General features: G+C 36.8%; 2 protein-coding genes across 2 annotated transcripts; one reads left to right on the top strand and one right to left on the bottom strand.

Annotated features, from left to right (window-relative positions):
- Positions 1–78: 78 nt before the first annotated feature.
- On the top strand, positions 79–4898 carry GET1 (guided entry of tail-anchored proteins factor 1; the record flags this gene model as incomplete). Its single annotated transcript, XM_079547368.1, has 5 exons — positions 79–168; positions 853–1018; positions 2153–2220; positions 3076–3190; positions 4825–4898. 5 exons carry the CDS (start codon positions 79–81, stop codon positions 4896–4898), a joined length of 513 nt encoding a protein of 170 aa, XP_079403494.1.
- A 2852-nt stretch (positions 4899–7750) lies between these two features.
- LCA5L (lebercilin LCA5 like) lies at positions 7751–22031 on the bottom strand (the record flags this gene model as incomplete). Its single annotated transcript, XM_079535811.1, has 8 exons — positions 7751–8346; positions 9618–9750; positions 10036–10142; positions 13733–13826; positions 15257–15394; positions 16840–17354; positions 19308–19596; positions 21951–22031. 8 exons carry the CDS (start codon positions 22029–22031, stop codon positions 7751–7753), a joined length of 1953 nt encoding a protein of 650 aa, XP_079391937.1.
- Between the last annotated feature and the right edge of the window lie 1381 nt (positions 22032–23412).

Here is a 23412-nt window from a genome sequence, read left to right as displayed (position 1 = left end):
CCGATTGGCGGGCCGTCGTCATGTGGCAGCACCTGTCTCCGCTTTCCCTCCGCGCGCCTGTCTGCGCGTGCGTGAAGTATGGCGGAGAGCGGCGCCTGGCTGCTGGTGCTGAGCGCTGTGTTCCTCTGCAACGCGCTCAAGATCGTGCTGCCCTCCTGCTCCTCCATCGTGAGTGATGTCAGCGCCGCGTCCCGTTCCTCCTCGCGGCCGTTAGTAGCGCGGGGCCGGGCAGGAGCTGAGGGGAGGGCTCCGGGCTGCTCGGGGGTAACGCGTCTCTGTTATCTTAATGCTTTTGAGACATGGGTAAGATGCCGTGCTGGAAGGAACGCGGCTCGAGGTCAGTACGGCGCTTGCTGTATTTCTATGAGCTCAGACTAGGTAGTCTGTAACAGAGAGGAGTGATGCTCGGTTTCTGAGCTACGCCTTGTTGGTGAGTTGCGAAGCTGGGCTCAAGTAAATAAAGCTTGCCGCGTCCGGTGTGACTCCAGGAGCTGAAGATGATGGAGGGAACAGCGATGAGAAGGACTGTGTCCCTGTCCTTACTGCAAGTATCAGATATCTGTGATCCACACAGTTCATGATGAGGAGAGAAGGAAGGAAAGTTTATTTCTTAGTAAGGAGAACATGGCATCTTTTCATTTCTGGAACATCTCGTTAATATGAAGATTTCCTCATGCCTTGGTGAAAGGGGATGGTGTCCTGGCAATGGGAGCCTTTGAGTGTGTACACAGGAGGCTGCTTTATGTGTGCTCAAATCAGCTAAATTCTGAGGAAATTACTTCTTTTTCTTTAATTTTTTTATTCTATATTATTTTTTTCTTATTATTTCTATATTATTTCTTTATTTTTTAGATATCCAGGTTGTTACAAAAGGATGCGGAGCAGGAATCCCAAATGAGAGCTGAAATTCAGAATATGAAGCAAGAGCTCTCAACCATTAGTATGATGGATGAGTTTGCTAGATACGCCCGTCTGGAAAGAAAGATTAACAAAATGACTGACAAGCTTAAGACTCATGGTAGGGTATAATATTTATTTCCTCTGTATGATATACTTACTCTTTCTTAGTGATGGTTATTACTGAATCCAGTCTTTATTAACTTCACGAACTTCTCTGTCTTTAACAAAAGAAGTAATATAGTAAGACTGCATATCTTAATTGGGAAAGGATGAATTGCTGGATTGGAGGTATTTGGTTGTTGTGCTAGAAGATGCTAGTGGGGAAGTGTTAATGTGGAAGTTAACTAGATGAGATCCTTACTGTCTTTTTGCAATCCCATTTGACCATATGCAGTGGGTTTTATGATAAAACTACTGCTTTGTCTCTGTTAGGAACTTGCATCATCTCATGGTAGAGAGCGCACATAAACGTTTGGCACTAGACTTTTTGCTCGTCTGTCCAAACTCACTTACTGAACCTAACAAGACAGGAGAATACCTGCTTTGTGTGCCTTCTCTGTGCAGAATGATTAGACTTTTCTGCACTTGTTTAGAGAAATGACAGTCTTTACAACTGTCAGTTTTGAATTGTTTTCATTAGCATTATTCTTAATTAGTTAATTTCAATTAAACTAGACAACAATATTGCTTCAGAAAACTGTAGGCCGCTACTGTGTTTGAAGATGTGCTTCCTGTCATCTCTGAGCTGTTCTGTGTTGGGCTGGGGGTACTGCTGGAGGAAAATAAGCATGAGAATTTTGAATATTGAACCTGACCAGGAACATTCAATGAGTGAACGGTCTTGGCTGTGAATAGTCTTAACCCGTTCTGAGTGAAATAAGGCAAAAAGTGCAACTGCTGAAGCCATCGTTTTCCCTATTTGTGAAAGGGAAAGCCATATGTTATGCTTCATCTAAAACAGATTCTTAAGTTAGCAACTGCGTTGACTGTTCTCATTTCAGAACCAGCATTCTTGATTACATGTGACTTTTCTGTCTAGGATATCAGAGTTTTGCAACTTTCCACAGTACCATTAATGTAAAACTCTAGAATCTAGCTCTTCATTGCTTTCACAATAAGTTATCCTGAAGAGATATTTTTAGACAGGTGTATGTTATTTAGTGCCCTGATTTGAAGACTAATAATATTAATGGATCACTACTTTTCTGACTGTTATAAATAATGCAGAGTAATATTATTTTTCTCTTAACAGTGAAAGCGCGAACTGCCCAATTAGCCAAAATAAAGTGGGTTATAAATATTGTATTCTACATCTTGCAAGTAAGTAAATCTTCTATTAGGGATACAAATTTGAGGACTAAATCCTTAGCAGTGTGATGAATCTCTTTTGTGTTTATTGACTGATGATTAGTTGCACAGGTATTTGGCAGCCCAGTGACACAATGCACACCGAACCAGAACAATTTCTTAGTTGTAGAGAGATGCAGCTGATAGGGTCTGGTTATTGTGAATGAGTTTTGAATTTCATGTAGCTTTGTTTTCCTGGTATTGAGATGACAAGGTAGGAGTTTGTCTTACCTCCTTCATTACTGTTTCTTTTTGGTTTGTTTTTCATCTATACGTGGCAGTGGACCCAGGAAAGTTCTGATATGTAATATATATATTTTGCTTGTGTTTCTGAAAACATAAAATATTCTTCTGCTGTGGGTGCAGATTTCCATATAGAGCTGCCATGTATCTCCACACAGTGCCTCCTGTACCAGATTGTTGCTCAGGCTTGATGCCAAATAATTTTTTTTGCCCATAAGAGAGTGCTCAACCTAAGACTATGTTTTGGATAATGTGAAAGCTAGTTGGATTCTTAGCAGACAAGGACTGTGGTTAAAAACAGTCATCAGAATGTAACAATTTGTATTATTACCACTTTTATTTATGCTAGATTTGAACCAGCCTCAAAATAAAGCGGTAATTTTCAGCTACTTATTGCTAAATCTTGTTGTGTGTAAAGTTAAGGTCATATCAAGCCTAAAATTCTTCTGTATTTGTTTCCGAACAATGTAAAATAATAAGAATGCTATTTTCTTTAATTTAGACTGTGAGATGTACTGCTTCAAAACATTGGTGGAAATATACTTCGATGTTTGTTATCCAAGCTAACAAAAACTTGCATTCTAGGCTGCCCTGATGATTTCTCTCATTTGGAAATATTATTCTGAACCAGTTATGGTTCTTCCAAGCAAATGGCTTGCACCATTGGAGCGCTTGGTAGCCTTTCCTACAGGTGTGGCAGGTAAGAGCAGTGTGGTAGAGAAAATGCATTTTCCAAGTCTGTGCAGTTGCTAAGAATGTAATGAGAAAGAGTACGTGTGGATTAAAAGCACTGCTTCTGTATATTTCTTAATAGCAAAATGGGGAGCTTCAGACATTATCATATGTGATTAGCTCGTGTTTAATGAACTCCCAACGAAAGGGGATATTTGTCTTTATTAAATCTTCTCAAACAGAGCAGTTTTATCTTAGTATGGAATACACCCTTAGGAAGGTTTCAAATCAGAAATATTTTTGTTTTAATTAGTTTGAAATAGTAGAATTGGGTTCAAAAATGTGCAGATACTTATGGGTCTGTATTACCTACACATGCTTCTTGCACTACTATGAAACTTTACTAGTTTATAGCTCTGGGATGATTGAGGTGCGTTCTCTTCTGGTTGGTGTTCTGTTCCCGCCTTTTTTCCCCTCACTGCACTTCTTTACCTACTCAAACCCTTTTCTCTTGGTTGATGAATTAATGATAAGAAGGATGTGACAGATTATGCATACCTGAGTGAAATGTGTGCTGCCTCTATTCTAATTGAATAAATAAGCAGGATGACAGGGCAGTGCAGTGTGGAAATGTACTATGAAGATAAAATGCTGCTGGTGAATCTTCATACCAGGCTTTTTAAGCTTCAGCTGCCTTAGAGTGAATTCCAAATTATAGTGTTGTCTTACCATCTTTAATAGCTGTCGAGAGAATGCTTTGTATCCAGCGTGTTTACTGGACAAGTAGACCCTTCTGTTTAGGGCCAGGGATGAGTCCTTGGAAGATAGTTATTTAAATAGTATTTTAAGGAATTTTATAAGGTTCATATCCTTACCTGCCTTCAGGTTCTGTTTTTGTTTAACCTTGGTTTATAACCAAAGTGAAGAGATTACTTCTGAATTCTAGGCGATAAAGTTAATAACACAGAAGTATTTAAAAATCACCAGAAGGTAGTTTCTTCCAGTACACATAATAAATAGCTGTGTATTCAGTGATACTATGTCGTATGATTCTATGCAGGCTGTGATACAGATATGCTATGTACTGCAGTTAGGGTACACTCTCTATGCTATCATTCCAGCACAAATTTCCACACTGTTAGTTTGAATGACAAGACTCTTTAAAACACAAGTGAAAGAGGTCTGGTTCAGTACTGAAAGTCTCACTTGGATTTTTTTATTCAGTTCTATGGGGATTAGGAGAAAGGACAGAAGTATGGATTTAATACTCTTTAAGAAGGCTGATTTGAATTTATTGGGAAATTTACTTCTTTCCTCTTCCTAGTCTCTAATTTTAGATTCCAAAGTACTCTTTTTATTTACCACACCTTTAATTTCAGCAACCTAGGCCTCTTGGATAGGGACATAGTGAATATTTTTAGAAATCATGGGTCATATTTTTGGCTCATATTTTTATTTGCTGCTCTTTCCCCAGACAGCCTTCGGTTTTCTCAAAACTAGCATGCAGTTAACTGGCATCCCTTGAAAATCATTTGCATCTAGACAGAAAGATATTTTGTTCCCATCAACCTCCTAACTGTTTCATTTTTTTGTTTCCAAATTGTTTAATCTGCTGTGTGCTAAGGATGCAATAACTTCAGTCAAATTTTATATCTCTTTCAGGTGGTGTTGGAATTACATGTTGGCTTGTGGTTTGCAATAAAGTTGTAGCTATCATGCTTCACCCTTTCAGCTGAAGAAATCCCTGTAGTATATGGAGTCTAAACTACTTTACCACAGTACAAAAAAACATTTGTCTGTTATGATGGACCAGATTGGAGACACTTCTTGTTACTTTAGTTGGATGTTGGGCAGTATTGGTTTTACTTTCTTTCATTTATTTGTTTTTTGGTTTTATGATCAGCAGTTTTCAAAGAGCAGCATTGATATTTATAAAACCTCATTTTGACGCAGATAAACATTGATTGGTGGCAGAACCTTAAGGCTTTGTCATAACGTATTCACAAAGGTCTTAGCGTTCTCTTTTTCCAGCTGTTAAGTTGGAAATGCACTGGCATTAGTATTTTTTTGGAGCTTTGCTCTTTTGTTCTTTCTTTACTGTATAGTACAGCATTTTCACCCAAAGATGTGATTCCATTTGGTGACAAGTGGTATTTAATCAAAATAGGTAGTATGGTTGTTTTAGAATAAAACAGAATTAATTTCCTTTTTTTTTTTATCTGTGGATTGGGTTATTCTCAGACTATCTTAGAAAATATTAGTGATATATATGCAGAATCAACTTCTTATATTTTAAATTAATTTCTCAATTGCCAAATGCAGGTCAGCCGGTCACTTCAACACTTCTTTTAAATTCCTCATGGAACAAAAATTTTTAAAATTCCTTGTGGAATTATTGAACACTAGGTGTTTTTTTTGGTGTTGTTTTTTTTTTTTTTTTTTTTTTTTTTTTAAAAATTTCTTTCCCCACTACCTTTACTGATAACTGACCTTTCCTTCCTTGCCTCATTTTCTACTTCCCAAACGGAGCAAATATTGCTAACAGTATTTCCTTCCATGCTTTCAGAAAAAGGGTCCACCAACCTTTCCAAGCTCCATGTTAGGAAAAGTAGAAAACAGTTGATTCTGCAGAAAACTACATCCCTAGAGCTTCAGCATACATTAATGATAGTAATTCTTCCCAGTACTGCAGTTACACAACAGAAAAACTGTGCTAACTTCTGTGCTATCTGCAACCCAATCTGTTCCAGTAGACAAAGCAGTGGCTTTAAAAAGCTCTATAATACCTCCTTGGACATAAGGTTGAACAAAGCTTTTGCAGATTTTGGCTTAGCTCGTGGTCCATACAGTGTTGTATTATTTTAGGTCCTTTGCCTGGCTGCAGGAAGTGGCTGGAGTGCATCCATATATTTAGAACTGCCTTTAGAATTAATTCAGAGAATGATGACACATTTTCTGCATGTCTGAGTGTATGTATTCATTAAATGTCTTTTTTTTTTCTTAAATGTTATTTAAAAACTAATTTGTTTTTATATTAGGGATTGCATTTAGCCAACAGTAAAGTGAAAGCATTAAATATCGACAAGAAAAAAAGTCAAGATTGAATCTGTTACATGTAATTGTGTTTTTATTTGTGAAATAAAGTTTTTCAGTCCACCTCAGGTTTTCTAATCCACATTTTTAATGTTAATTACAGTTTTCCTAAACAAAATAAAACCCACCTGTGTTCTTCATAGTGTTGGAGTCTACAGACTTTTTAACTATGCAGTTGATGTATTTCTGACTATAAAGATAAAAGCTATGATGTTGCCACTTAGCTTGTTACAGAGTTGAACACAGTGAAGTCAAGAAAAGCAGTATCATTTAGAATATTGACAAAGGCATTTGCTATTTATCCACAGTTAGTATGAGATAATGAAATACAGTTTGTTGGCAGCTCTGGTCGGACATCTGAACGAATAGGGGCAGAGAGGCTTTTGGTGATTTAGTACAACCAGGAATGCTGGATTATGTCTGCTTGTTTGCTCTTAACTTTGGAGACAGCAGGAAAGGGATTGTAGAAGTATTAATACTACATAGAGGAGAAGTACTCTTTTGACTGCATTAAATCATTCTTGAAAAATCTGTCTGCTTCACAGCTCAAGTACTACTTAAAGAACTTAACTTGAAGATAAGTATGCTTACAAGTAGGTTCAAAATATCTTAATTGCCTTTAGAAGTTTTCATAGTACAAGTGTTGTGGGTTTTTTTTTTTTTTTTGCTACTGCTTTTTAAAATTTAGTAGAATACCTTTTTCCTAGCTTACATTCTAGCAGCCTTTCATGAATTTCCACCAGAAACAAGACATAATCTTCCTACCCTTACTTACATAACCTTAAATGCAAGATTTTTAAAGGCTTTTTGAGAACTAGATATGCCTGACTTGTCCAGAACAATGCTTTAGTCTTGCACATTCAATTCTGGATGTCAGCTGTGGTAGTTACCAGGCAAACTGCTTTGGTAAGTTTTAACAGCGGAAAAGAATGGAGCTTTAGAGCTTTATAATGCTAATGAAAACAATGTAATAGCAAATTATTGTGTGAATTCTGGAAGCTATGTCAGGAGTGAAAAGAAAATTATTTTCTTTCAGTACATTTTAGGTAGCAATTCAGTGAAGAATCTTTTGAAAGCAGACAGCTCACTGCAGCTAGTTAACAAATAACTTAAGATTCAAACTGCAGAGAGAATGCAGAAAATTAACCAAAAAGGACTAACTTGGATACCTCACTATAACAGGTAAAATGACAAAATTGTTGAGGCACCCAAAAATGCATACATGCGCATCAATAATAAAAATGTTCTGCTGTGACAGCTGATTTGCCTCTCATTTTGAAAGTCATTGACAGAAATTCTCAAAACTTCTAAGATTTTATATACATTTTATGAAGCTAAAAACAGTGTGTAATTGAAATGGAAAGGTAAGCTGAATATACTTCATAGATACCAATTTTGTGTATTATAAGGTTATTCATAATGACTCATTGAGGATAGACACTATTTTATAAATCATTGGAGGGTTAACATTTCGCTTGTGTAATCATGCATCCCCTCACAGCTTTCTCTCCATTCCTCTCGTGTTAGAACATGAATGGCTGTCTTTGCAAACACTGCCTTGTCCATAGAGTTCTTTCATAAGACTCTTCTTCCTTTCACTGAATATTGTATGAGCACAGCCTTCTGCTTCAGTCAAACTGTCTTTCTGCCTTATGTTGGTAACTTTACTGAAGGATGGTTCGTGTAGCCCAGACAGTTTCTTTACTTTTGGTTCTTCTTTGCAGTGGTCCTGACCTGCGTGTCTGTTGTTACAAAGACTGCATTTTGTGGATTTTGTACCCGATGTGGGAAGCCCGTGATACAAATTTTCAGTGGTTTCTGAAAACACGTATTGTTTTTTCAGCTTAGAGAGCATTTTGTTTCTTGGAGTTAAAAAATTACTCCCCGCCTTCCCACTTCTTAGTTGTTCTTCTGACTTCTTTTCTTTCTCTTCCACTGCATCTTCCTCTTGACTGTTCTCTTTTACACTGTCATTTAGCAGAGCTTCTTCAGCTTTCTTTGACTTCTGTTTAAGCAAGTCTCTCTTTCTTTCTTGTTTTATAAATTCCAGACAAGTGTGTGCTGTCTGCAGTTTGTTTTCCTTTAAATATTCTAAAATGAATATTAAGGGATTTAGGAATGTTCTTAAAATTATATAGGATCACAAACAGTCATGCAGCATTAATGAGAGCAAATTGTACTGCATTATTTCTTAAGTTGTTATGGATGGTTAGGACAGTGCTATTTACTAATAACAGGATGGGGCAAGGTTTTGTCAAGATCATTATGTCATTGACATACTTGCTTCAATTAATTAGCATACAAGCATAATCTGTATTAAGTATTTTACAGGCTAAACATAGTGCTAGAGAAGTTGCATATAAAGTATCAGGGAAATCACATGAGTTCTGAACTCCTAATTGTCATTCTATTGCTATTACATCGAGCTTAAATATAGGAATGATTTTTTTTTTCCCCCTTTAACTGGCAACATGCTCGTTGCATGGAGCAGAATATACTGCAGTTTTTCAACACAGGACTGAATTGGTTCACGAATGGGCTCTGGAAAGGTTTCAGGCTGAAAAGATGGAGTATAAACTGCAGGAGTTAAAACATTTCTTATCACTAGCTCTGTTACTGATCCAGTAGGTGACCTCAGCAACCTGTCACACCTTTGTAAATGTGTAAAATTCAGCTCACATCATGTCTCCTACCATTTGTGAAATATCTAGCTTGACAGCATTTCAGATCTCAGTTTTATCTACCTGCCTCAATTTAAAGAAAATTAGGTTTTTTTTTTTTCTAAAATATTCAGCTAAAAGAATAGATACATTTGCTTGCTCTTTCACCTATTATACAGAACCTCTTCAAAATTAAGTTATATATTATAGATGAGTTCCTTGCATACGGCCTTTGTGAGATCACAATCAATGGTTAAGATTTGCATAAAATCTGTTTACAGTGGTCACTGTAAAGAGGAGATATTCTCAGCCCTTGAAGAACTCCTTTTCCTTTCTTAGCAATAGATCCCAAGCGAGAAAAATCTGTTGACATCTACTATGATGCAGATTCACAACCAACAGTTTGGGATCAGTATTTGATCAGCGTGGATTTAACAAAGCGGCCATTAAGTAAAGTATACTTTTACAGATTAAGCTCAGAAATTTTACCAACACAACCATGAGCTGCTTTTAGAAGTCCAGCAGTATGAAGATGCCTTAAGCTGTGGAGCTGATCTGCTGTCAGCGTAGCACCTCCAGCAACTTGCTTTCAGTGACTTATAGTTACTGTCAGTCATATGCCAGCTCAGGTAAATTACCATTATCATCAGTTCATTCAACTTTTGAAAAGATCAGATGCATTTCTTAGATACTAAAACATACCTCCATGAGTTTGACCAAAATTTTCTGGCTTTGGTATTTTCTTGGATGACTGCTTTTCTATTTCACATTTGGCATCAGTGTATTCTTTGCTTGCTTTAGCTTTTTGATTCTTATCTTCTGATGCCTTTTCCTCCTATAATTGATAATTAAAGGTAAAAATACAGGGAAATACTTGTTCAGGTACTTTCTAAAGATTCCAATCAGTACAATACTTACAAAAAGATGAGTATTTTCTTTTGAGTTCCTTGTATGACAACTTTTGTCCAACATATGTTCTATTATATAGTAATATTTACACAAAATGCGCAGGAACTTAAGATGACTGTTCAGGCCAATCAAGTATACTACTAAAATGGAGAAAAACCATACAACTTCAGAGGTAATTTAAGCAAAGGAGTTGGATCCCAATCTTTCATACCTCATGTAGCAGAACTGTACTTCCTTCTTTTTCCTGGGGTTGGTACTGAGATAGCAGTGATGTAAAATGCTGTTTATTTACTTGCACTGATGTGTTTATACTGAGACCTGTTGCAAAAGGACTGTCATTAGCAGTAGCTGTTTCTGGAATTACATTGTTGGTTTAAGCAAAGATACGTTTGATGACAGTGGTATTCAGTTGGGACCCAAACATTCTAAGACTCAAGTTTTGTTGGTTAAAGCCTTATTTTAAAGAGAAGTTTGCAGTTTAAGCGTATGTTAGTAAATTCAAGTTCCAGAATGCATCCCGCATTCTGAATGTGTATGTATCTTTATTGCAATTAAAGCATGCTTCAGGTAGGCATGAAAATGGAGGAGTAACTAACATAGCTAAAGCACTATTAGCTGAGTTTGAGGCACTAATGTGTTGTGTCTTTCCAGAGATACAATAAAATCTCATCTGAGCGTTACTGTTTTTTTTAATTAGAGGTTCTGAGTTTAGCTACCCAGAGGCCTGAGCACTTTCATCAGTGCATTAGTATGCTGTACATATACTTTTTACTTAGTCTACAAAGAGATCCTGTTCAAACAGGACATGTGATGTCATAGAAATGTGTCAATACCATAGAGCCTGCGTTGGGTCAGTTTGTATGGTAACATTTTAATGTAAACTTTAAGAGCTCTGGGAGGGGTACCTCAATTTTCAAGCTCCTAAATTCAGATCCTACAGAACAAACGTGCTTGTTTTTATGCCTTCTGACTTGTTCAAAGTTAAGCAATTATATAAGGCTTTGCAGAACCAGACTCTTAAGGAGAAATAGTTCACACTATGTGAAATATCACCAATACTTGAAAGGAGGTTCCAAGGGAGCAATTGAATAGTCCCTTCAAAGAAGTACCTGAATAGGATGAGATGACAGGGGAAGGCCTGTGTATTGTTCTTTTATTCTATGTTTGGAACAGCTTTGACATGAATACAGGAACAAAACTGTAATCTTACCTACATCACCATTCAGCCTTATTCCTAGCTTTGATATCCGAAATCAGAGGAAGACTATCCACAAAAAGGGTGATTTTTTTCAACTTGCCTTTTGGTGGTGATAAGGACGTTGAGAACTAATTTGAAAACTACCTCTGAAGAATAGCACTTATGATGTGGAGGGAAATAGTTTTCTGAACCCAAGTAGTTACTTAAAAGCAACAAAAATCACTAGAACATTCTTCAGATTCAGAACTAGGGGGAGCTGTACCTCTAGATGAACTAGTGTGACCTTCCAACAACTGAACAAAGCTTGCTCTCTCACAGCTAACTTTAACAGATTCACTCAATAATTTAATTTTATTTTACTTACATGTAGGGAGCTTTCTGATACCCTAAACCTATCTTCACTTGCTTATCAAGAACATTAAAAAAAAAAAAAAGCACCCACACATTACTTGCTTTCCTGCTGTATAAAAATTTTTACAAATACACAAAGGAAAACAACTCCTTGAAAAAGTAGCACTTTCCAAATCTATTATAGGAAAATTCAAGCCAGCAGTGAAAAGGAAAAACAATTTCAGCCATTACCAGTTGTAGGCTTCTAAATCATCATTTTCCATTAATGGCACAAAATGAAATCCTTATTGGGCAAGAATATCAGAAGAACGGACAATGTTGCTGGGAATCTATTCATAAAATAGCAGGTCTCACTTAAGCTAAGAACTTAAGTAGTAATCAGTGATTTAATATTACAATTTAAATAAATTTAAATAATCTACAAGTCCACATCAGTAAAGTTTAAAAAAGAAAACAAACCCAGATGGTGATGTGATACAACAAAAGTTAGAATTCAGTGCTTCATAAATAAACAGAGTTTGTCTGACTTGGAATAAGAAGTAGCAGTTTCTTTCTACATGTTAAAATTTTAATTACCAACTTTATCTCTGTATTTCACTTGTCACTAACGCAGAGTAATGGATTTGCAAAGGAAGTTCCACTTCTTCCTTTAGAAGCAGGAATATTTAAGCATATTTTAAATAGTTGAGTAAGCCAGGAAATTCAATGTTCCAATCATTATCCAAAACCAGAGAGTATAAGATTGCTGTGCAAAAAGCTCTCCTATGGAATAGTGGCAAAATATTTCTGATCTTGGGTAGCAAAACAATGTTACTTCAATATATTTCATGTACTTCTCCCACATAGAGTTTCCACATAAAACACATTTATTAGTAAATTCGAGATACTACATCCAAAGCATATATAAATTAGCAATTTATAAATGCTTCAAGAAAAATACTTGCTTCAATGTTATTGTCCTTGATACATTCGTTGAACGATGATGATGAATTCGATGATTCGAATAACGATGATTCGTTGCATGTGAGCAACGAAGCAGTTCTGAACTTGTTTGATTTATAATTGTTTTTAGCAGTTGCTCCCTCAGGTCAAGGGGTCAGCAAACATAGATGCTTAATGCTATGTGAGACACAGCCTGTAGCATTCAAGGAATCTGCGTCAGGCTGGCCAGCATTACCCAGGAGTGATGGGATACCCGTGTCCTTCTGGAACAACTGCAGAGCCAGGCAAATGTGCTACAACATCTCAAATGCCACCAGATGATGCCTATTATTAGGCAACTGAATCCCACACAAGATAACTGCTCCTGGAATGGTTGATAGACAAACTTGGCTATGATAAATTTTTTTCCAATACCCATCTAAATCCATAAAAAAGAAATAGTTTACTAAAGAGTTATTTCTTCCTGTTGATAGAATTAACTTTCTATTATTTTGCTATGTCTTTCTACTATAGCATCAATTTTGCTGATGGAAATAACTGAGAAGATATCCAATAATGGGTTTATTACAAGCTCTGACTGCCTATTTAAATTTACTTATTATGAATAAAACCAAAAGAGTGCTAAAGATGTGGAGTTTTTCTCTCAGATAAACTGACAGTATGATCATCAGAATAGCCTTTAACTTTGTGAACCTTGTACCTCAAATCCACTCCCTTCCTTGCAGCACAACAAAATGCAAGCTGCAGAAGCTTCAATAATAGGCACTGAAACATCTCTGCTTCTAATAAACTAGAGGTTTTAAGAATGAAAAAAAAATATATGAAAAAAAAAAAAAAAGAAAAAAACAGCATCTAAAGACCCAGACCCAGCTAAATTCATTATTTTGACTGACCTAAAAGCACTTTGAAAGTCTGTACTAACACTAGGAACTTGCTGCATGAGGTTAGTTTGTGAGGTGCTTTAGTTCAGTGAGATGTGATGTTGGAACTGTAGCTGTGGGATGACCACTTCTCATGGCCAAATCAAAATGAACAAGCCTGAACAAAAATCAGACTGCAAAAGTGGAGCAATTGCTTCATGCTCTTATTAAAATAGACAAACAGCTCTTGATGCAAATAGACACTTACAATAGCAACACTATTTTTTCATATTTCATTGTCTCTATTACAGTACTAAAACTGTACGTATGCTAAAGACTATTCAAATGAAAAAATGGGTGGAGTATTAACCACAGGTCATACGTTTATAGTCATAGAATACACAAGCATAAAAGAACCACTAAAGCATACGTGTCAGAATATTTTTTGCTTATATAAAAGTACTGTCTCTGCTTTTACTTAGGAATATACATCCCAATTACAAGGCAGTATAAGATTCACATAATGAGATAACGAGGGAAAACAAATATACCTTTACTTTTGTTATGAGGTACTGAATCATCTTTGTCCTTTGGGATTCTAAGCAAACGATTTGCGTAGATATTCTTTATGTAAAGTTGCCGATCCTTTTCCTAAGAAGGAATAAATACTATTAAGTTCCTTGAGTGCGTTAAGAATGAGTCTTTACCTATTTGATTTTCTCATGCTGGGAAAAAACTGCCAGCAACACTCCTTTGTTCTACACCATTTGGTGACTTTGTCATCCACTTAAGCATGAATCAGCCGTTTTCTTTCATGAGCCACACCAAAATTGTTTCCTTTAAAGGCTAAAATCACATTTTTACACCTTTATAACAATGCTCAGAAAATGAGGCCTTCTGTAACATGACACAAGCTTCTGAGGAACACTTTCAACATCACTGTCATAAGAATCATGTTTTCATACTTAAATTTCAGTAACATTCTTGCTAATCAATTCCTGGTCTGAAAAGGAGTTACATTTAATTTGGGCACAGAGGTTGATCTGAATGAGAATTACAGCTGTATACCCTGAATGGTCTGAATAAGCCACATGTGCAGAACTGTAAATGTGTAAGAATAAACTGTTCTGGCACAGAAATATGATTAATAAGCATGTCTGCTCCTTCTGGTAAAACAATATAAGGTTTCGTGAATCTAAACATAGCATTAAGAAAACACATGAAGAAATATTTAGAGAAGTCTTTATGTGGAAACTGTACTTTAAAATAATTTGCATTCTAGAACAGCTTTACATGAATGTTCCTAGGGCTGTGACTATTTCCATCTCCCAGATTTGCACACATAGATACATATACATCGTCAAGAGGAACAATCAGTCATCTGATTCCATTTTGGAGAAAGTTTCCTTGTGGAATCAACAGATGCATCAGTCACAGAAATAAATAGCATATTTTAACCATGCTACAAACACAGTTTAGATTAAAAAGACCACAAAGATTTCCATGTTTTCTTGATATGTATGTTCTTCTTAAGCACTATTCACATCACATAACTTTATTTTGTTTTCTGTCTACTCAGTGCCACATTTATGTTCTTCCGTACATTTAGTGTAAAGTGTTACTGTGTTAAAGTTGACACAGATGTCCCAAAAATATTTTTGTAGAAAACAAGCTGTAGCTTGAAACAAACTCTTGAATCATTTTTGTAAGTCTTTTTTGTTGCTTTTCAGATTGTAATATTTGGCTCATTTTGATTTGAAAGTGTTCCTGTAAAGAAGCTCATATTAGGTGGATATATTGAGCTAGATCTAACAAAACAGTAACAGTTTGGTGGGTACTATTTGTTCAAATTATGATACATTAATCTGTTCCAGTTAGTTACTGAAGTCCTTTAACTTCTGACAAACAGACCCTACAACGATTTCACAATTTTATATTTTGACTTTTTTTTTTTGTTAGACTACAGACTCAAATATGAATAAAAACTCTATTAGTAAATAATGAAAGAAGCAAACGAAAAGATAAAATTAATGACTCGAATCTTCCTGTAGGAGCAGAAACCTGTTTAGAATCTTGAGTACCTTAATTTTTTGGTGAAGAGAGTTAATTTCCATTTGCAAGTTCTTTGTAATTATCCCAGCTTCAACAGCTTTTTTATTCTCATTTGCCAGCTGGCGACTAAAGGTGCTATTGTTCAACTTCATCTGCTTTTCTAGGCTCTTAAAAAAATTACACGTTTTACAATATGGATGTACTTAGTGTGACTGTTAAAAAGTTTTCTATTCTTACCAGATCTAAAAAATAAGCACGCTGATATAATGAAAAGTAACCTTCTATTTATTGTAAACAACGCATGAAATGATTATCTGTAAAAGTACTTTAGAAATGAGCAAAAAGAGGCTTAAAACCCAATTGTACTGATCGGAAAATAAAGCGTCTGGCATTTCAACATGAAAAATTTGCCTGTACATTACTGTTCTGATAAAATTAATGAAAACAATCATCTTCAAGACATTCTCATACGCTTCATTTCACATCAACATCGATTTACTATGGCAGCATAAAGAGGCTTAGTGTAAATGAAGAGCAGGTACTTTACCAAGTACTTTATCATCACAACCCAGTGCTACGCACTGAAGTGATAGTTAATAAAATTGTAGGGTGAGAACCCAATCCTGCGAGCTTTTTATTGCTTCTCACTGTGACTCCTGTAAATAGAAAGTTTCAAGAGTCTAAATTCAGCTATTTACGTTTTCACTTTCTTACAGGTAATAAAATACTTCAAACCCAGCTTCTCAGATAGTGAAATGCCTCTAAGATTACCTGGCTCTTTATTTAATCATGTGAATAATGTACTCCATAGAAAACAGAAATTAATTCCTGGAGGACAATAGACATTTCACTCTTCTGGTTTTGTAATAAGGCCTGTATTCCTGTTTCCTCATGAAAGGTTCAATAAGAGTAAAGCTTTATGTAGAAGATAAAAAAGATCATTTGATCATCTCTTATTGAACTCCCAGCAGACTTTTAGTACTCCTGCATAATAAATCAGCCATAGAGCCAACTCTAAAAGGAGACTGCAGCAAGTAACAGTAATTAGTGAGCAGGAGATGTAGCTACACCCATGCTGCTCGCCAGCACCACATGGAAGGAAGAGTGCTTGTTTCCAACTGAGCCAGCTTCTCTTGTCCAAGGAAGCAGACCAGCAGCAGCCAGGTGGTCTCCATGTATGACTAACCCTCTGTTTTATCAGGGAAATCAGGGCTCAGGGAGTTCCACACCACTGCAGCTGGACTGCCCAAGAAAGGCTGGGTAACTCAATGCTGCTGGCAGAAAGTAGAGGAGACACTCTATTGAGGATTGCCCTCCAGCTATGTGCTGTGCTTCTGACCTAATAGGGTTAAAACAGGACTGTAATTCTTAGAAGGCTTTATTGCTGGATTCAATTCACTCAGTCATTACTGACAAATTTTAAAATACTGGAAGGAGTACTACTGCCATTATTTATACCTTAATGTCTAGCTTAAAAAGAACACTCAGTGCTAGAGGACTGTATTATAATCATCAGTTTGACAAGAAGCAACTAAAAAAGCCAACATCCACTACTTTTGCACAGAACCTCTCCTATTATTCTTACACAAATAAAATGATAGGTATATATTACCTGTATTCTCTTATTATTCACTTCCATTTTTTCTGCAAGGACTGATAATCTGTGATAAAGTTCCTCTTTCTCAGCAAGAGTCTTGTCTTCTGAAAGCTTATACAAGGCTTGCAAATCATCTTTAGCTTTTAGCAGCTCTGCTTCAACTTTCCTAAGCCTTCTGGATGCACGTCTTTCTTCCTCCTGAGACATCCTCAGGTGCTTCCTCAAAGTACTCACCTCACTGTAATGCCTTGTTAACAGATCAGGCAAGACACTTTCTGAATTTTCATATCCACCTATTGCTTTTGAGTGCCGATACCAAAGCCGTTTCAAAACCCGGTTTTCTAAGTTTGATGCTTCTAACTTGCGCTGCAAATCAAATATTTCATTCTTCAGCTCTTTAATTTTATGAAGTCTTGCTGATAATATTCGCTGAGCCACTTTATTTCTTTTCTGGGAAATCATATTATTCTGCAGGCTTAAAAATGAAGAATTTTGATGTGGTATGTTCTTAGCTGGCAATTTCTTTCCCCCTGCATTCAGATCAAAGTAAATTGACATTGATATATACCCATCAATCAAGACAGCAAAATCACTGTTTTGTCTCCACCTGCTCACACAAGCTCCTACATTACTCATCCAGGGTACTTAAATGCACTATGACCAAAGGTCCAAGATCTACAATAAGAAATCAATGTTCAAACCCATACACACACAGATAAAGCAATCCATAATGGATTTATGTGGACCACAGCTACATAGGAAGCTACAGGTCTGTAATGGCACAAGGTTGCCTCCTTTCACTTTGTGAAGCCATTTTTATTTGAAATAGCCATCGTGCTCAACTTCCCTTAATAAGGATAACAAAGCATATGTTTGTCTTCTGTGGCAAACACCAGGAACGTTTCGTGAATAACTCAGTGAAGCACACTTGTAAAGCATACAGTATTCCACTATCAGTGGAAACAGATTTTTCCTCTTTGTATATGTTTAGTTCACTAATGTATCATAATGTAATGAAGACAATTCATCCCACCTGGAAGGATTTCTACAGGCTTCAAGAGGAGGACCTACACCTTGAATAGGGGCATGACAGAAAAAAAATAACAATAACCTAAAGGTCTGCAAGAACTCAAAACTCAAGGTGATCAAAATTGGACATGGTTACATATCTGTGAAGTTATGACTTCTGACCAGCTTTCTGTAACTTCTGAGGCAGCTCTGAGTTTTTAACCCTTATATGCCTGTAAGCACAGAACAGTTATGTAGTCATGTACACTGTTTCTAAGCAGTAATTAAATATATACATATTTTAATGGCTAGCATTCTAAGTGTATTACTGTCATTTTGCCTTTCTGTATGGCCAATATTCTAAGTGAATGATGCTAATTTTCCTTTCCTGAAATGTAAGTAGAATTTGAAAATAGTCAAAACTAGATCAGTGTGTGCTCCCCCCTTTCAGACACGTATTCAGTCTCATTCTAGCTTTCAGGTCATTTCAGACAGCATTTTGCTAAAAGTTTATAATAATAATTTATCAATCAAAACTATTTTAAGTACAGAATACACAAGGTCCTAACTCAAAAAAGAATAAAGAAAAAATCAGATCTTTTTAAGAACTTCAGTATAATTCAATGAGTATTCCACATACACAATATTTACAGGAGTAGGCCCTAATTACAACACCCTATAGCAGACAGGAGGCAACAACAAAGTCATGTCAGGACAAGGTAAATCAGGACACCGCCTCAGGCAGCAAAGCCAGGCATCAGCCTCAGCCTCACTTCTTCCATGAACAAAGCTAGAATAACAGAAAGCTACAGCAAGAGTGTTACTTAGGAAGACAGAGGTAAGTGGGAGAGTGGCTTCTGCTGTGGAAAAGGCTCTTCCTTGCAGCACCTGGTTGGATTTAAGGAAACACAGATATGAAAATATGCAGTAGAGATTCTTCACTGCTAACATTTACAAGGAGGAACTGTATTTGTGCTATATGGTCATTGCACTGAAGCATAAATTCTACATAATACACTATGACCAAGATGGCCAAAACATAGGTTTTTGTGTAAGAGTTGACATGTTTGTGCAGACATACAGCTTTCATTAACTTTCCTTAAGAAAGGTTCTTTTCAGACTCATCAGCTTATGCATAGTCCAAACCATAGAAATATAGAAATCACAGTATCTGCAGGAAAGCCATTCAACATCAAGGAATGAAGACTGCAAAGGTGTTCCCACATGTCAAGTGATTATCCTGCCTCTTGGATCAATGAATATTGTGGCATAACATAGTAAGGGGTCTCTACCTCTTTCTCCTCATTCCGGTGTTCAAAACATGATTTATTATTCTTCAGTGAAAAAGTGTTTTCCCTGCCCTCCTCATTACAAAAAAAAAAAAAAAAAAAAAAAAAAAAAAAAGACACCACAGAAAGGGAACAGCTGTGCATCTGAAGACAGTCACATTTGAATACTACCAGAAAACAAATTACCTTTATTGTTTTGGGAAAAGATCTGTTGTTCTTTTTTCTTCTTTCTTTCATTTTTCTGCATTTTCTTCTCTTCAGTTTCAGATAGTTCTAAACAACGGCTGCTTCTAGCTGTTTCAGAGCAAGTCACTGACAAAGCCCTCAGAATAGTTAGTTTGATGATTCTTACTTCTGCATTCTCCGCTGCATTGCTTGCAATCATTACCTCTGCTTCAGCTGCTGCTTCTAATACTTCTGTGCTTTGGGGAATCGTCTGTGTCACATACTTACTAGGACTTGCTATCCTCCTGCACTAAAATATGAAGGAAATATTCATTTGAATTAAACACTGCTGTGGTAGAAGGCTTAAAAATTGACCTCCATGAGCTATCAGGAACTAAAATGTTAGTGAGTTATTTACTATTAACGTAAATAGTATTAAACAGTCTGCATCTATATTAAGCAATGCTAAGGAATACTAATCCAGTGAAATAATTGTGTGTAGTAAGCAGTAACTTTATTTGCAGAAATAACTGCAAATACGAAATATAATCATTTAACTCAGAATTTACTGTAATACTGGCATGTGTTTTTTGAAGACTATTTACAAGATACTGATGCTTAAATGTAAACAGATACCATGGATTGTTTCCAGTAACATACCCATTTTATCCAGGATAAGTATATTTAAAAGAAGTGCAATTGTGTTTATGCTCTATAGCTAAAAAGTGCTTTGTAGTATTACATAATAATTCTCTAAAGTTAAGATGTTATTGCTAATTGCATTCGTTATTTTTTGTTGTCCGTGTCACAAAAGTATCATTTAGTCATATTTTTCAATACTTAGATCACAGATCAGATCACAAAATGAAGTTATTTTAACTGATATATTAGCATAACAGGCAGGAGATGTAGCAGCACCTAAAGCTATACAACACAGTCTCTGATTTTGACACTGAAATAAAAATCTTCTTAAGCTTTTGGGACATTGCTTTATTTTACTTATTTTCAAATAGAAACAAAACAAAATAAATGAATAAATAGATTAACAATATAACAAAAGTACGTCTGCACAATTTCAGAAGAAACATTAGGAAAATAAATACTTTTTTTTTTTTTTTTTTTTTTTAAATAAGGACAATTGTTTCACAGCCTAACCATACTTAGCACATTTGTTTCCTTTTTAAAGTGCTATAAGACACTCCTCTACGTGTCAAGGCACTTATAACTGGAATTATCAGCTGTAATGCACTGTTGTCAGAGATGTGGTTCTCTGATGCAGTGATCTTACTTTTTTTGACTGGATTTATTTGGAGTTACCTTTTTCAGTAGTCTCATTTGCAAGCAAAATGAATTCTCCTAATTGTTTAATTGTTGAAATAGAATATATCTAGCATAAAATATAAAATGCTGACATGTGATACATATTTGTAAGTATGTTATGCCTAAGTATTTTTGTTTACTGAGTCTTCTGGAAAGTAGAACAGATTGACTTCAGTAGCTTACACTCCTGGCAATATTATTTAAACAGTGCAGTTTCAGTAAAAAGGATTTCTTGGGATACAGCTCAGCCTTTCTCAATATGACCTGAAGATGACTCAGCCCATAGTTTTACAGATGCAGAATTCTACTCATTAGTAGAATAAATTGTATATCTGGGGGGGACTTAAGAGAGAGTAGCAAGTATGTAAAGGAAATTAAAGGGGTATTAAAATGATAGTTCATGTAAAATGTAAGAAGCAGCCTTAGCTAAAAAAAAAAAAAGGGGGGGGAGGGAGGGGGGAAAGAGAAGATATTTATTAAATATTCTTCCTACTTTGTTGCCATTTTTGCTTTCTGGTGAAATTTTACTTTAAGTTAAGTTTCTTAAACAGAAGAGGTGAATCACTTAACTCCCCCTCCCCACCAAAATGTGCACTTTAGGATTGCACAAAACATTGCAGGTCAACCCAGAAGTTTCCTTACTCTTCATTCCCTGGTACAAATTACTTTTCATTGTGGAAGACGGAGGAGTGCCCAGGGTGCTGTTGAATCTGAGCCGCTCTAATCACAGCCAGGAGATGGGAACTTGTATCATAACACGATGATGAGGCAAAGGCCAGCCCGGTACACAGGTTTGTACTGCTGTTCAAATTTCATTTAGTACTGTCAACATTTTCTGGCCAAACTGGGTTTAAATCAAATGAGCCTCAATTCAACTTAGAACTGCTGCTTTGTGTTGATGAGATGCGTGGGCTGAACCTCACCATGCATTTTCAAAAGCAGACATTGAGAAGTAAATTAAACGGGAAAGAAAAAGCCAAGAGGAGAAAGCACAGAAAGTTAAGGACAAGTAACGGGGAAATTGAGGTTCTTACAATAGGAAGAAAAAAGGAAAAAAAAAAAAAAAAAAAAAAAAAAAAAAAAAAAAAAAAAAACAGTACTTGAGTAGGAAACGAAATGCATGAGCACAGCGAGAGCGTCTGTTCAGCAGGAGCGCCCCGGGCTCCTCCAAACACCCCAGCAACTTTCCCCCACCTCCCCGGCGGAGGCTTCTGCTGCCAGCCCAAGGCAAAGCGAGAAGCCCTAGCTGTTTAGCAGTCGGCCCAACGCCCCCAGAGCCGCCTCCACACCTCACCGCCCTGACCCTCCATCACACCGCCCCGGGCTCTCTCTCGCCGCCATTACCGGCCGTTGGGTGCCGCCGTTGCCGTGAGGACGGGCAGCGGACGCAGGGCACGCTGGGAGTCGTAGTCGCGGCCTCGCCATCTTACCTCGCTGCCGCCCGTTTGTCTATGTCTACGCTTTGTCGCCGCGCACGCTATTTGTATTTTTGTTCACATAAAGCTTTTCATGCTCTAAAATCTTTACCTGTAATGGTTTCTTTGTCTGCTGGCTTTGAGTTTGTTCTCTCCCCGTGCTGTTCAGGAGGGGATTTGGATGCTAAACAGCGCAGAGAAAATATTTGCCTCTTAATGCACTAAGAATTTACTATTGCTCTATGTGCAACAACTATCAGTATGCTTTGGAGTACTCGACCACAGCAACCTTTGTAATTCTTTAGGGCACTTGTATCCATATCAACTCATTTGTGAACAGCATGTTTCAACCTGTGAGACATTTTCGTTCCATTTATTAGGAAAGTTTTTATTTACATGCAGTTTTTCTAGAGAAATGGGCATAGAATCAGAGAATCACAGAATGATTTGGGTTGGAAGGGACCTCACAGCCCACGCACCCCAACCCTGCCATGAGGCCCACCAGCCCACCAGCTCAGCTGCCCAGGGCCCCATCCAACCTGGCCTTGAGCACCTCCAGGGATGGGGCACCACAGCTTCTCTGGGCAGCTGTGCCAGCGCCTCACCGCCTTCTGAGTAAGGAATTTCCCCCAATATCTAACCAAAATATCCCATCTTTTAGTTTAAAGACATTTCCCCTCACCCTATCTCTATCAGACCCTGCAAAAAGTCAGTCCTCCTCCTGTTCATAAGCTCCCTTCTAGTACTGGAAGGCCACACTGAGGTCTATCTGCAGACTAATCTTACGCTGAACAAGTCCAGCTCCCTCAGCTTGTCTTCATAGGAGAGGTGCTCCAGCCCTTTAAGCACTTTTGTGGCCCTCCTCTGGATCTTCAAAAGCTCTGATATATAATAACCTCGAGCAAAAATGTATTGTTTTGTACTAAGTTGTTTATCATGTTTTGCAGGGAAATACTCCGTGAAAATACCTAATTCCAAATGGCTTTTTTTTTTTTCCCCCAAACCTCCCATTGCTTCTCAAAAGAAGAAAAACTGACAGATGGCAAGCCACAGTAAACAGTGCAAAATATCCATACTGTTATTTTTAGTTTTCACTGAGTTTTTTCAGGATTCCTGTTCAATACATGAAATGCTGCATTTCCAGCTTCATTAGCAGTTTGAATGTGCAAAAAACTTAGTTTCTAAAGCAGCATTTTTCTTGTGCTCTAAGTTCTATCTAATCAATCCTAGTAAGGAGGATTATATTCTACTGTAAGTAGTTTTAGGATTGGACACTGTCATGTTCAATCATAATTTTTAGTATGTACATAAGGTCAGTTTTATCTCTGTCTGCAGGTCAGCTTGCTGAACTCAGTATCACGTTCCAAGCTTAGAGCAGAAATGAGCCTGGT

The sequence above is a fragment of the Tetrao urogallus genome, assembly GCF_951394365.1.
Source record: "Tetrao urogallus genome assembly, chromosome: 1".
In the NCBI taxonomy this organism is placed as follows: Eukaryota; Metazoa; Chordata; class Aves; order Galliformes; family Phasianidae; genus Tetrao; species Tetrao urogallus.
This window is presented reverse-complemented; position numbering and strand designations above follow the sequence as displayed.